The 14,297-nt window shown below is 46.5% G+C and overlaps 1 protein-coding gene across 1 annotated transcript in view; it reads right to left on the bottom strand.

Annotated features, from left to right (window-relative positions):
• Nucleotides 1-678: 678 nt before the first annotated feature.
• LOC121559952 (contactin-5-like) overlaps nt 679-14,297 on the bottom strand; it is a 326,846-nt gene continuing 313,227 nt past the window's right edge. Inside the window, exon 19 of the mRNA XM_045219969.1 lies at nt 679-1,913. Within this exon, the coding sequence (XP_045075904.1) occupies nt 1,795-1,913 (119 nt within the window). The 3' untranslated portion in view covers nt 679-1,794. The remainder of the gene's footprint in view (nt 1,914-14,297) is intronic.

Genomic DNA, 14,297 nt, shown 5'->3' with positions numbered 1-14,297 from the left:
TGATTTAGCTAAAACTTGCTATGAAACCAGCTGTTTTTTAAAATGTTTAATTTAAGTAGGCAAGTCAGTTAAGAACAAATTCTTATTTCCAATGACGGCCTACACCGGCCAAACCCGGACGACGCTGGGCCAGTTGTGCGCCGCCCTATGGGACTCCCCATCACGGCCGGTTGTGATACAGCCTGGAATCGAACCAGGGGGTCTGCAGTGACGCCTCTAGCACTGAGTTGCAGTGCCTTAGACCGCTGCGCCACTCAGGAGCCATGTTTGCAGATGTAAGAAACACAAACTAATAGTGTAGTTATAGAACACTTGGAAAGCAAAGTGGAAACATCGTTGTCATGACATTGTTGCATGTGCTGCATTGACCAGGCAGACTGAACACGGCTCTTTGAGTGACAGGGGGCGGGGCTAGGTCTGTGTGGAAAGCTGCATGGAGAGAGAGAGCAGAGAGGGATGACTAGTACCGTGTAAACTATAATAATGGACGTTACACACGGAATATCATATTTAACAAACCAAACATTCAAATACCGTTATAGAATGTAAAGTAAAACCGCAAACTGGTCCGTGCATCAATACCGGTATATTGTAAAATATGGTATACCGCCAAGCCCTAAGATAGACAACCAGAAAGATAATATGTATTAAAGACAGACATTTATTTGTACTGACAACATGAGTTTCCACAGAGTCGTCAAGTCTTTGTCTAAAGATCTGTTTGGGCACCACAGGTGAGTCCAGGTGTACAGGTGTACTCTGATACATCCATCAGTCCAACACATTACCAAGCTCTTTGCTATTAGAAAAACAGAAACTTTGACCTACCTGAAACACACACCACTCACTTGTTTTGTTTAGTTTCTAAAGGTAACACAATGTACAAAAAGCTAGTCTGGAAATAGTAACATTTCTGGGGTAAAACATGCTACTAAAACATGTTTTTTCTTTCACTTCTCTCTGTGTGAATAAGAAAACACTGATCTCTACTGAGCTGCTGTGATGATTGTTAGGCAGCCAAGGAGTACATGGATGCAGATAACTAATGAGAAGAGAGGCTGATCCCAGTATTACAGCCTTACAGACAGCCAGACAGCCAGACAGTCAGACAGAGACAGCCAGAGAGCCAGACAGTCAGACAGAGACAGCCAGACAGTCAGACAGAGACAGCCAGACCGCCTCAGTAGCAGCTTTCAGGGAATTGTTCACGCTCTGTAGAGCCTCAGAGCTGTGGCCGTCTAGAAGTAGTTAGATGCTAGTCGCCAGGCATCTGGAAGTAGTTAGATTCTAGTCGCCAGCCGTCTGGAAGCAGTTAGATGCCAGTCGCCAGCCGTCTGGAAGCAGTTAGATGCCAGTCGCCAGCCGTCTTGAAGCAGTTAGATGCCCTATTTCCTAAATAGTGCACTACTTTTGACCAGGCCCATTGGGCACTAAATAGGGAATAGGGTGCCATTTGGGATGCATCCTAAATGATTAAACTAAAATACTTTCCACAACAATGTACAGTTACAGTACAACACAAGTGATGTTTGGAAAGAAGTGCCAAATTTAAATTAAATCACAAAATGTTTAGTTCAGCTCCCGAAAAATGTATACGTAAATAAAAGAGATGAATGTAATTTGTTGACCATCCATTGGTTTGTTGGAGTCAGAAGTGGATCCCCTCAGCAGGCTCCAGTCCTGGTTGGCTTATGGGTAAGGCCAGAGCAAGCAGACAGTCTGAGGAAGGGAGGGATGGAAGAGGGAGGAGTGGTCCCTCCATGTATAGGAGGATGGCAGGATGGAGGAGGAGCCTCACCAGGAAGCTGAAGGCACCAGAGGAACAGAGAGGAGCAGAGCAGTAGTCCATGTCCATGTCAGGCGCCACGGTAGCAGGCTGTGAACCGAACACTGGCCACTCTTCACCCGGACACCTGGGGTGGAGCGGTGGAGGTGATGGGGAGACAGAGGGATGGGGAGAATGGAGGGTGAAGGAGTGGGGAGATGGGGGATGGAGGAATGGGGGGAATGGAGGGTGGAGGAGTGGGGACATGGGGGATGGAGGTATGGGGGTAGACAGAGGGATGGAGGGATGGGAGACAGAGGGATGGAGGTATGGGAGACAGAGGGATGGAGGTATGGGAGAGAGAGGGATGGAGGTATGAGAGACAGAGGGATGGAGGGATGGAGGTATGGGAGACAGAGGGATGGAGGGATGGAGGTATGTGAGACAGAGGGATGGAGGTATGGGAGACAGAGTGATGGAGGGATGGAGGTATGGGAGACAGAGGGATGGAGGTATGAGAGACAGAGGGACGGAGGGATGGAGGTATGGGAGACAGAGGGATGGAGGTATGGGAGACGGAGGGATGGAGGGATGGGAGACGGAGGGATGGAGGGATGGGAGACAGAGGGATGGAGGGATGGGAGACAGAGGGACGGAGGGATGGAGGTATGGGAGACAGAGGGATGGAGGTATGGGAGACAGAGGGATGGAGGTATGGGAGACAGAGGGATGGAGGAATGGGAGACAGAGGGATGGAGGTATGGGAGACAGAGAGATGGAGGGATGGGAGACATAGGGATGGAGGGATGGGAGACAGAGGGACGGAGGGATGGAGGTATGGGAGACAGAGGGATGGAGTTATGGGAGACAGAGGGATGGAGGTATGGGAGACAGAGGGATGGAGGTAGGGGAGACAGAGGGATGGAGGTATGAGAGACAGAGGGGCGGAGGGATGGAGGTATGGGAGACAGAGGGATGGAGGGATGGAGGTATGGGAGACGGAGGGATGGAGGTATGGGAGACAGAGGGATGGACGTATGGGAGACAGAGGGATGGAGGGATGGAGGTATGGGAGACAGAGGGATGGAGGTATGGGAGACAGGGTGACGGAGGGATGGAGGTATGGGAGACAGAGGGATGGAGGTAGGGGAGACAGAGGGATGGAGGTATGAGAGACAGAGGGACGGAGGGATGGAGGTATGGGAGACAGAGGGATGGAGGTATGGGAGACGGAGGGATGGAGGGATGGGAGACAGAGGGATGGAGGGATGGGAGACAGAGGGACGGAGGGATGGAGGTATGGGAGACAGAGGGATGGAGGTATGGGAGACAGAGGGATGGAGGTATGGGAGACAGAGGGATGGAGGAATGGGAGACAGAGGGATGGAGGTATGGGAGACAGAGAGATGGAGGGATGGGAGACATAGGGATGGAGGGATGGGAGACAGAGGGACGGAGGGATGGAGGTATGGGAGACAGAGGGATGGAGTTATGGGAGACAGAGGGATGGAGGTATGGGAGACAGAGGGATGGAGGTATGGGAGACAGAGGGATGGAGGTATGGGAGACAGAGGGATGGAGGTATGGGAGACAGAGGAATGGAGGGATGGGAGACAGAGGGACGGAGGGATGGAGGGATGGGAGACAGAGGGATGGAGGTATGGGAGACAGAGGGATGGAGGTATGGGAGACAGAGGAATGGAGGGATGGGAGACAGAGGGACGGAGGGATGGAGGTATGGGAGACAGAGGGATGGAGTTATGGGAGACAGAGGGATGGAGTTATGGGAGACAGAGGGATGGAGGTATGGGAGACAGAGGGATGGAGGGATGGAAGGATGGGAGACAGGGGGATGGAGGGATGTGGGGGTGGGGGTAGACAGGGGGGAGAGAACATCTAGTGATTAAAGAGTCCAGACCAGCGTTGGGGTCATTTCAATTTCAATTGCAGTCAATTCAGAAAATTAACAAAATTCCAATTCCAAAAATGTTTCATTAAAATGCGTTGAAGAGAATTGGAATTTAAATGTCCGTTTACTTCCTGAATTGACTGGAATTTAAATGGAATTGATTCCAACCCTGGTCCAAATTGAAGATCGCTCCGATTCACTATAGTGCCATCAGTGAAGTCAAACGACATATGTACCAAGTTTCATGATTTTAGGAAAAAGTTAACAATTAGACCCACAACTTGCACATATAGCTTGGACTAAATATACAGTGTAACAGTATATTCAGTTAGTATTCCAGAATAGACAACAGACGAATTAGACAGCAGACGAATTAGACAGCAGACGAATTAGACAGCAGATGAATTAGACAGCAGACTAATTAGACAACAGACTAATTAGACAACAGACTAATTAACCAGCATGCTAATTACACAACATACTAATTCGACAACAGAAGAATTAGACAACAGACTAATTAGCCAGCATGCTAATTACACAACGTACTAATTAGACAACCGACGAATTAGACAGCAGACTAATTAGACAACATACTAATTAGACAACAGACTAATTAACCAGCATGCTAATTACACAACATACTAATTAGACAACAGACGAATTAGACAACAGACTAATTAGCCAGCATGCTAATTACACAACATACTAATTAGACAACAGTCTTCACAACACACTAATTAGACAAAATACCAATTAGACAACAGACTAATTAGACAACAGACGAACAGCCAAACAATTGCAATAAACAGAAACTAATTTTAGTCAGGACTGGTTTCTTCTCACAGAAACAATTTAAGCTAAAATAATTCACAAGCACATGCAGCAGTTTGAAGTATGCTAATCCTTGACATGAACTCTTAGGGGCTTTGAAACTGCATAAATGAATCTTTCCTCTGGGAGAGAAAGGGAAATAAATACACATTTATGTGTTTGGCCTAAAAAGCTTGTTACTCATGTTTCTACAAATTATGGTAAACTTAACATTTGCTTGTTTGAGACTTACTTGGCTGTGCAGTGGCACAGTTTGTGTGTGTGTGTGGGTGGGGGGGGCTGATGTTTGTCTGTTTATGAACTCCTAGCCTGGTGTTCCAGTCTGTTTACTAACTCCTAGCCTGGTGTTCCAGTCTGTTTACTAACCCTACCCTGGTGTTCCAGTCTGTTTACTAAATCCTAGCCTGGTGTTCCAGTCTGTTTACTAACTCCTAGCCTGGTGTTCCAGTCTGTTTACTAACTCCTAGCCTGGTGTTCCAATCTGTTTACTAACTCCTAGCCTGGTGTTCCAATCTGTTTACTAACTCCTACCCTGGTGTTCCAGTCTGTTTACTAACTCCTAGCCTGATGTTTGTCTGTTTACTAAATCCTAGCCTGGTGTTCCAGTCTGTTTACTAACTCCTAGCCTGGTGTTCCAGTCTGTTTACTAACTCCTAGCCTGGTGTTCCAATCTGTTTACTAACTCCTAGCCTGGTGTTCCAATCTGTTTACTAACTCCTACCCTGGTGTTCCAGTCTGTTTACTAACTCCTAGCCTGATGTTTGTCTGTTTACTAACTCCTAGCCTGGTGTTCCAGTCTGTTTACTAACTCCTAGCCTGGTGTTCCAGTCTGTTTACTAACTCCTAGCCTGGTGTTCCAGTCTGTTTACTAACTCCTAACCTGGTGTTCCAGTCTGTTTACTAACTCCTAGCCTGGTGTTCCAGTCTGTTTACTAACTCCTAGCCTGGTGTTCCAGTCTGTTTACTAACTCCTAGCCTGGTGTTCCAGTCTGTTTACTAACTCCTAGCCTGGTGTTCCAGTCTGTTTACTAACTCCTAGCCTGGTGTTCCAATCTGTTTACTAACTCCTAGCCTGGTGTTCCAGTCTGTTTACTAACTCCTAGCCTGATGTTTGTCTGTTTACTAACTCCTAGCCTGGTGTTCCAGTCTGTTTACTAACTCCTAGCCTGGTGTTCCAGTCTGTTTACTAACTCCTAGCCTGGTGTTCCAGTCTGTTTACTAACTCCTAACCTGGTGTTCCAGTCTGTTTACTAACTCCTAGCCTGGTGTTCCAGTCTGTTTTCTAACTCCTACCCTGGTGTTCCAGTCTGTTTACTAACCCTAGCCTAGTGTTCCAGTCTGTTTACTAACTCCTAGCCTGGTGTTCCAGTCTGTTTACTAACTCCTAACCTGGTGTTCCAGTCTGTTTACTAACTCCTAGCCTGGTGTTCCAGTCTGTTTACTAAATCCTAGCCTGGTGTTCCAGTCTGTTTACTAACTCCTAGCCTGGTGTTCCAGTCTGTTTACTAACTCCTAACCTGGTGTTCCAGTCTGTTTACTAACTCCTAGCCTGGTGTTCCAGTCTGTTTACTAACTCCTAACCTGGTGTTCCAGTCTGTTTACTAACTCCTAGCCTGGTGTTCCAGTCTGTTTACTAACTCCTAGCCTGGTGTTCCAGTCTGTTTACTAACTCCTAGCCTGGTGTTCCAATCTGTTTACTAACTCCTAGCCTGGTGTTCCAGTCTGTTTACTAACTCCTAGCCTGGTGTTCCAGTCTGTTTACTAACTCCTAGCCTGGTGTTCCTGTCTGTTTACTAACTCCTAACCTGGTGTTCCAGTCTGTTTACTAACTCCTAGCCTGGTGTTCCAGTCTGTTTACTAACTCCTAACCTGGTGTTCCAGTCTGTTTACTAACCCTACCCTGGTGTTCCAGTCTGTTTACTAACTCCTAGCCTGGTGTTCCAGTCTGTTTACTAACCCTAGCCTGGTGTTCCAGTCTGTTTACTAACTCCTAGCCTGGTGTTCCAGTCTGTTTAATAACTCCTAACCTGGTGTTCCAGTCTGTTTACTAACTCCTAGCCTGGTGTTCCAGTCTGTTTATTAGCTCCTAGCCTAGTGTTCCAGTCTGTTTACTAACTCCTAACCTGGTGTTCCAGTCTGTTTACTAACTCCTAGCCTAGTGTTCCAGTCTGTTTACTAACTCCTAACCTGGTGTTCCAGTCTGTTTACTAAATCCTAGCCTGGTGTTCCAGTCTGTTTAATAACTCCTAACCTGGTGTTCCAGTCTGTTTACTAACTCCTAGCCTGGTGTTCCAATCTGTTTACTAAATCCTAGCCTGGTGTTCCAGTCTGTTTATTATCTCCTAGCCTAGTGTTCCAGTCTGTTTACTAACCCTATCCTGATGTTTGTCTGTTTACTAACTCCTAGCCTAGTGCTCCAGTCTGTTTACTAACTCATAGCCTGGTGTTCCAGTCTGTTTACTAACTCCTAGCCTGGTGTTCCAGTCTGTTTAATAACTCCTAGCCTGGTGTTCCAGTCTGTTTACTAACTCCTAGCCTGGTGTTCCAGTCTGTTTACTAACTCCTAGCCTGGTGTTCCAGTCTGTTTACTAACTCCTAGCCTGGTGTTCCAGTCTGTTTACTAACTCCTAGCCTGGTGTTCCAGTCTGTTTACTAACTCTTAACCTGGTGTTCCAGTCTGTTTACTAACTCCTAGCCTGGTGTTCCAGTCTGTTTACTAACTCCTAGCCTGGTGTTCCAGTCTGTTTACTAACTCCTAGCCTGGTGTTCCAGTCTGTTTACTAACTCCTAGCCTGGTGTTCCAGTCTGTTTACTAACTCCTAGCCTGGTGTTCCAGTCTGTTTACTAACTCCTAGCCTGGTGTTCCAGTCTGTTTACTAACTCCTAGCCTGGTGTTCCAGTCTGTTTACTAACTCCTAGCCTGGTGTTCCAGTCTGTTTACTAACTCCTAGCCTGGTGTTCCAGTCTGTTTACTAACTCCTAGCCTGGTGTTCCAGTCTGTTTACTAACTCCTAGCCTGGTGTTCCAGTCTGTTTACTAACTCCTAGCCTGGTGTTCCAGTCTGTTTACTAACTCCTAGCCTGGTGTTCCAGTCTGTTTACTAACTCCTAGCCTGGTGTTCCAGTCTGTTTACTAACTCCTAACCTGGTGTTCCAGTCTGTTTACTAACCCTATCCTGATGTTTGTCTGTTTACTAACTCCTAGCCTGGTGTTCCAGTCTGTTTACTAACTCCTAGCCTGGTGTTCCAGTCTGTTTACTAACTCCTAGCCTGGTGTTCCAGTCTGTTTACTAACTCCTAGCCTGGTGTTCCAGTCTGTTTACTAACTCCTAGCCTGGTGTTCCAGTCTGTTTACTAACTCCTAGCCTGGTGTTCCAGTCTGTTTACTAACTCCTAGCCTGGTGTTCCAGTCTGTTTACTAACTCCTAGCCTGGTGTTCCAGTCTGTTTACTAACTCCTAGCCTGGTGTTCCAGTCTGTTTACTAACTCCTAGCCTGGTGTTCCAGTCTGTTTACTAACTCCTAGCCTGGTGTTCCAGTCTGTTTACTAACTCCTAGCCTGGTGTTCCAGTCTGTTTACTAACTCCTAGCCTGGTGTTCCAGTCTGTTTACTAACTCCTAGCCTGGTGTTCCAGTCTGTTTACTAACTCCTAGCCTGGTGTTCCAGTCTGTTTACTAACTCCTAACCTGGTGTTCCAGTCTGTTTACTAACTCCTAGCCTGGTGTTCCAGTCTGTTTACTAACTCCTAGCCTGGTGTTCCAGTCTGTTTACTAACTCCTAGCCTGGTGTTCCAGTCTGTTTACTAACTCCTAGCCTGGTGTTCCAGTCTGTTTACTAACTCCTAGCCTGGTGTTCCAGTCTGTTTACTAACTCCTAGCCTGGTGTTCCAGTCTGTTTACTAACTCCTAGCCTGGTGTTCCAGTCTGTTTACTAACTCCTAGCCTGGTGTTCCAGTCTGTTTACTAACTCCTAGCCTGGTGTTCCAGTCTGTTTACTAACTCCTAGCCTGGTGTTCCAGTCTGTTTACTAACTCCTAGCCTGGTGTTCCAGTCTGTTTACTAACTCTTAGCCTGGTGTTCCAGTCTGTTTACTAACTCCTAGCCTGGTGTTCCAGTCTGTTTACTAACTCCTAGCCTGGTGTTTCCAGTCTGTTTACTAACTCCTAGCCTGGTGTTCCAGTCTGTTTACTAACTCCTAGCCTGGTGTTCCAGTCTGTTTACTAACTCCTAGCCTGGTGTTCCAGTCTGTTTACTAACTCCTAGCCTGGTGTTCCAGTCTGTTTACTAACTCCTAGCCTGGTGTTCCAGTCTGTTTACTAACTCCTAGCCTGGTGTTCCAGTCTGTTTACTAACTCCTAGCCTGGTGTTCCAGTCTGTTTACTAACTCCTAGCCTGGTGTTCCAGTCTGTTTACTAACTCATAGCCTGGTGTTCCAGTCTGTTTACTAACTCCTAGCCTGGTGTTCCAGTCTGTTTACTAACTCCTAGCCTGGTGTTCCAGTCTGTTTACTAACTCCTAGCCTGGTGTTCCAGTCTGTTTACTAACCCTATCCTGATGTTTGTCTGTTTACTAACTCCTAGCCTGGTGTTCCAGTCTGTTTACTAACTCCTAGCCTGGTGTTCCAGTCTGTTTACTAACTCCTAGCCTGGTGTTCCAGTCTGTTTACTAACTCCTAGCCTGGTGTTCCAGTCTGTTTACTAACTCCTAGCCTGGTGTTCCAGTCTGTTTACTAACTCCTAGCCTGGTGTTCCAGTCTGTTTACTAACTCCTAGCCTGGTGTTCCAGTCTGTTTACTAACTCCTAGCCTGGTGTTCCAGTTTGTTTACTAACTCCTAGCCTGGTGTTCCAGTCTGTTTACTAACTCCTAGCCTGGTGTTCCAGTCTGTTTACTAACTCCTAGCCTGGTGTTCCAGTCTGTTTACTAACTCCTAGCCTGGTGTTCCAGTCTGTTTACTAACTCCTAGCCTGGTGTTCCAGTCTGTTTACTAACTCCTAGCCTGGTGTTCCAGTCTGTTTACTAACTCCTAGCCTGGTGTTCCAGTCTGTTTACTAACTCCTAGCCTGGTGTTCCAGTCTGTTTACTAACTCCTAACCTGGTGTTCCAGTCTGTTTACTAACTCCTAGCCTGGTGTTCCAGTCTGTTTACTAACTCCTAGCCTGGTGTTCCAGTCTGTTTACTAACTCCTAGCCTGGTGTTCCAGTCTGTTTACTAACTCCTAGCCTGGTGTTCCAGTCTGTTTACTAACTCCTAGCCTGGTGTTCCAGTCTGTTTACTAACTCCTAGCCTGGTGTTCCAGTCTGTTTAATAACTCCTAGCCTGGTGTTCCAGTCTGTTTACTAACTCCTAGCCTGGTGTTCCAGTCTGTTTACTAACTCCTAGCCTGGTGTTCCAGTCTGTTTACTAACTCCTAGCCTGGTGTTCCAGTCTGTTTACTAACTCCTAGCCTGGTGTTCCAGTCTGTTTAATAACTCCTAGCCTGGTGTTCCAGTCTGTTTACTAACTCCTAGCCTGGTGTTCCAGTCTGTTTACTAACTCCTAGCCTGATGTTTGTCTGTTTACTAACTCCTAGCCTGGTGTTCCAGTCTGTTTACTAACTCCTAGCCTGGTGTTCCAGTCTGTTTACTAACTCCTAGCCTGGTGTTCCAGTCTGTTTACTAACTCCTAACCTGGTGTTCCAGTCTGTTTACTAACTCCTAGCCTGGTGTTCCAGTCTGTTTACTAAATCCTAGCCTGGTGTTCCAGTCTGTTTACTAACTCCTAGCCTGGTGTTCCAGTCTGTTTACTAAATCCTAGCCTGGTGTTCCAGTCTGTTTACTAACTCCTAGCCTGGTGTTCCAGTCTGTTTACTAACTCCTAGCCTGGTGTTCCAGTCTGTTTACTAACTCCTAGCCTGGTGTTCCAGTCTGTTTACTAACTCCTAGCCTGGTGTTCCAGTCTGTTTACTAACTCCTAGCCTGATGTTTGTCTGTTTACTAACTCCTAGCCTGGTGTTCCAGTCTGTTTACTAACTCCTAACCTGGTGTTCCAGTCTGTTTACTAACTCCTAGCCTGGTGTTCCAGTCTGTTTACTAACTCCTAGCCTGGTGTTCCAGTCTGTTTACTAACTCCTAGCCTGGTGTTCCAGTCTGTTTACTAACTCCTAGCCTGGTGTTCCAGTCTGTTTACTAACTCCTAGCCTGGTGTTCCAGTCTGTTTACTAACTCCTAGCCTAGTGTTCCAGTCTGTTTACTAACTCCTAGCCTGGTGTTCCAGTCTGTTTACTAGCTCCTAGCCTAGTGTTCCAGTCTGTTTACTAACTCCTAACCTGGTGTTCCAGTCTGTTTACTAAATCCTAGCCTGGTGTTCCAGTCTGTTTACTAACTCCTAACCTGGTGTTCCAGTCTGTTTACTAACTCCTAGCCTGGTGTTCCAATCTGTTTACTAAATCCTAGCCTGGTGTTCCAGTCTGTTTATTAGCTCCTAGCCTAGTGTTCCAGTCTGTTTACTAACCCTATCCTGATGTTTGTCTGTTTACTAACTCCTAGCCTAGTGTTCCAGTCTGTTTACTAACTCCTAGCCTGGTGTTCCAGTCTGTTTACTAACTCCTAGCCTGGTGTTCCAGTCTGTTTACTAACTCCTAGCCTGGTGTTCCAGTCTGTTTACTAACTCCTAACCTGGTGTTCCAGTCTGTTTACTACCTCCTAGCCTGGTGTTCCAGTCTGTTTACTAACTCCTAGCCTGGTGTTCCAGTCTGTTTACTAACTCCTAGCCTGGTGTTCCAGTCTGTTTACTAACTCCTAGCCTGGTGTTCCAGTCTGTTTATTAGCTCCTAGCCTAGTGTTCCAGTCTGTTTACTAACTCCTAACCTGGTGTTCCAGTCTGTTTACTAAATCCTAGCCTGGTGTTCCAGTCTGTTTACTAACTCCTAGCCTGGTGTTCCAGTCTGTTTACTAACTCCTAGCCTGGTGTTCCAGTCTGTTTACTAACTCCTAGCCTGGTGTTCCAGTCTGTTTACTAACTCCTAGCCTGGTGTTCCAGTCTGTTTACTAACTCCTAGCCTGGTGTTCCAGTCTGTTTAATAACTCCTAGCCTGGTGTTCCAGTCTGTTTAATAACTCCTAGCCTGGTGTTCCAGTCTGTTTACTAACTCCTAGCCTGGTGTTCCAGTCTGTTTACTAACTCCTAGCCTGGTGTTCCAGTCTGTTTACTAACTCCTAGCCTGGTGTTCCAGTCTGTTTAATAACTCCTAGCCTGGTGTTCCAGTCTGTTTAATAACTCCTAGCCTGGTGTTCCAGTCTGTTTACTAACTCCTCGCCTGGTGTTCCAGTCTGTTTACTAACTCCTAGCCTGGTGTTCCAGTCTGTTTAATAACTCCTAGCCTGGTGTTCCAGTCTGTTTACTAACTCCTAGCCTGGTGTTCCAGTCTGTTTACTAACTCCTAGCCTGATGTTTGTCTGTTTACTAACTCCTAGCCTGGTGTTCCAGTCTGTTTACTAACTCCTAGCCTGGTGTTCCAGTCTGTTTACTAACTCCTAGCCTGGTGTTCCAGTCTGTTTACTAACTCCTAGCCTGGTGTTCCAGTCTGTTTACTAACTCCTAGCCTGGTGTTCCAGTCTGTTTACTAAATCCTAGCCTGGTGTTCCAGTCTGTTTACTAACTCCTAGCCTGGTGTTCCAGTCTGTTTACTAACTCCTAGCCTGGTGTTCCAGTCTGTTTACGAACTCCTAGCCTGGTGTTCCAGTCTGTTTACTAACTCCTAGCCTGGTGTTCCAGTCTGTTTACTAACTCCTAGCCTGGTGTTCCAGTCTGTTTACTAACTCCTAGCCTGGTGTTCCAGTCTGTTTACTAACTCCTAGCCTGGTGTTCCAGTCTGTTTACTAACTCCTAGCCTGGTGTTCCAGTCTGTTTACTAACTCCTAGCCTGGTGTTCCAGTCTGTTTACTAACTCCTAGCCTGGTGTTCCAGTCTGTTTACTAACTCCTAGCCTGGTGTTCCAGTCTGTTTACTAACTCCTAGCCTGGTGTTCCAGTCTGTTTACTAACTCCTAACCTGGTGTTCCAGTCTGTTTACTAACCCTACCCTGGTGTTCCAGTCTGTTTACTAACTCCTAGCCTGGTGTTCCAGTCTGTTTACTAACCCTAGCCTGGTGTTCCAGTCTGTTTAATAACTCCTAGCCTGGTGTTCCAGTCTGTTTAATAACTCCTAACCTGGTGTTCCAGTCTGTTTACTAACTCCTAGCCTGGTGTTCCAGTCTGTTTACTAGCTCCTAGCCTGGTGTTCCAGTCTGTTTACTAACTCCTAACCTGGTGTTCCAGTCTGTTTACTAAATCCTAGCCTGGTGTTCCAGTCTGTTTACTAACTCCTAACCTGGTGTTCCAGTCTGTTTACTAACTCCTAGCCTGGTGTTCCAGTCTGTTTAATAACTCCTAGCCTGGTGTTCCAGTCTGTTTAATAACTCCTAGCCTGGTGTTCCAGTCTGTTTACTAACTCCTAGCCTGGTGTTCCAGTCTGTTTACTAACTCCTAGCCTGGTGTTCCAGTCTGTTTAATAACTCCTAGCCTGGTGTTCCAGTCTGTTTACTAACTCCTAGCCTGGTGTTCCAGTCTGTTTACTAACTCCTAGCCTGATGTTTGTCTGTTTACTAACTCCTAGCCTGGTGTTCCAGTCTGTTTACTAACTCCTAGCCTGGTGTTCCAGTCTGTTTACTAACTCCTAGCCTGGTGTTCCAGTCTGTTTACTAACTCCTAGCCTGGTGTTCCAGTCTGTTTACTAACTCCTAGCCTGGTGTTCCAGTCTGTTTACTAAATCCTAGCCTGGTGTTCCAGTCTGTTTACTAACTCCTAGCCTGGTGTTCCAGTCTGTTTACTAACTCCTAACCTGGTGTTCCAGTCTGTTTACTAACTCCTAGCCTGGTGTTCCAGTCTGTTTACTAACTCCTAACCTGGTGTTCCAGTCTGTTTACTAACTCCTAGCCTGGTGTTCCAGTCTGTTTACTAACTCCTAGCCTGGTGTTCCAGTCTGTTTACTAACTCCTAGCCTGGTGTTCCAGTCTGTTTACTAACTCCTAGCCTGGTGTTCCAATCTGTTTACTAACTCCTAGCCTGGTGTTCCAGTCTGTTTACTAACTCCTAGCCTGGTGTTCCAGTCTGTTTACTAACTCCTAGCCTGGTGTTCCAGTCTGTTTACAAACTCCTAGCCTGGTGTTCCAGTCTGTTTACTATCTCCTAGCCTGGTGTTCCAGTCTGTTTACTAACCCTAGCCTGGTGTTCCAGTCTGTTTAATAACTCCTAGCCTGGTGTTCCAGTCTGTTTAATAACTCCTAACCTGGTGTTCCAGTCTGTTTACTAACTCCTAGCCTGGTGTTCCAGTCTGTTTACTAGCTCCTAGCCTAGTGTTCCAGTCTGTTTACTAACTCCTAGCCTGGTGTTCCAGTCTGTTTACTAAATCCTAGCCTGGTGTTCCAGTCTGTTTACTAACTCCTAGCCTGGTGTTCCAGTCTGTTTACTAACTCCTAGCCTGGTGTTCCAGTCTGTTTACTAAATCCTAGCCTGGTGTTCCAGTCTGTTTATTAGCTCCTAGCCTAGTGTTCCAGTCTGTTTACTAACCCTATCCTGATGTTTGTCTGTTTACTAACTCCTAGCCTAGTGTTCCAGTCTGTTTACTAACTCCTAGCCTGGTGTTCCAGTCTGTTTACTAACTCCTAGCCTGGTGTTCCAGTCTGTTTAATAACTCCTAGCCTGGTGTTCCAGTCTGTTTACTAACTCCTAGCCTGGTGTTCCAGTCTGTTTACTAACTCCTAGCCTGATGTTTGTCTG

The sequence above is a fragment of the Coregonus clupeaformis genome, chromosome 6 (assembly GCF_020615455.1).
Source record: "Coregonus clupeaformis isolate EN_2021a chromosome 6, ASM2061545v1, whole genome shotgun sequence".
Lineage (NCBI taxonomy): Eukaryota > Metazoa > Chordata > Actinopteri > Salmoniformes > Salmonidae > Coregonus > Coregonus clupeaformis.
Note: the sequence above shows the minus strand (reverse complement) of the source record. Positions and strands in the feature narration are given on the sequence as shown.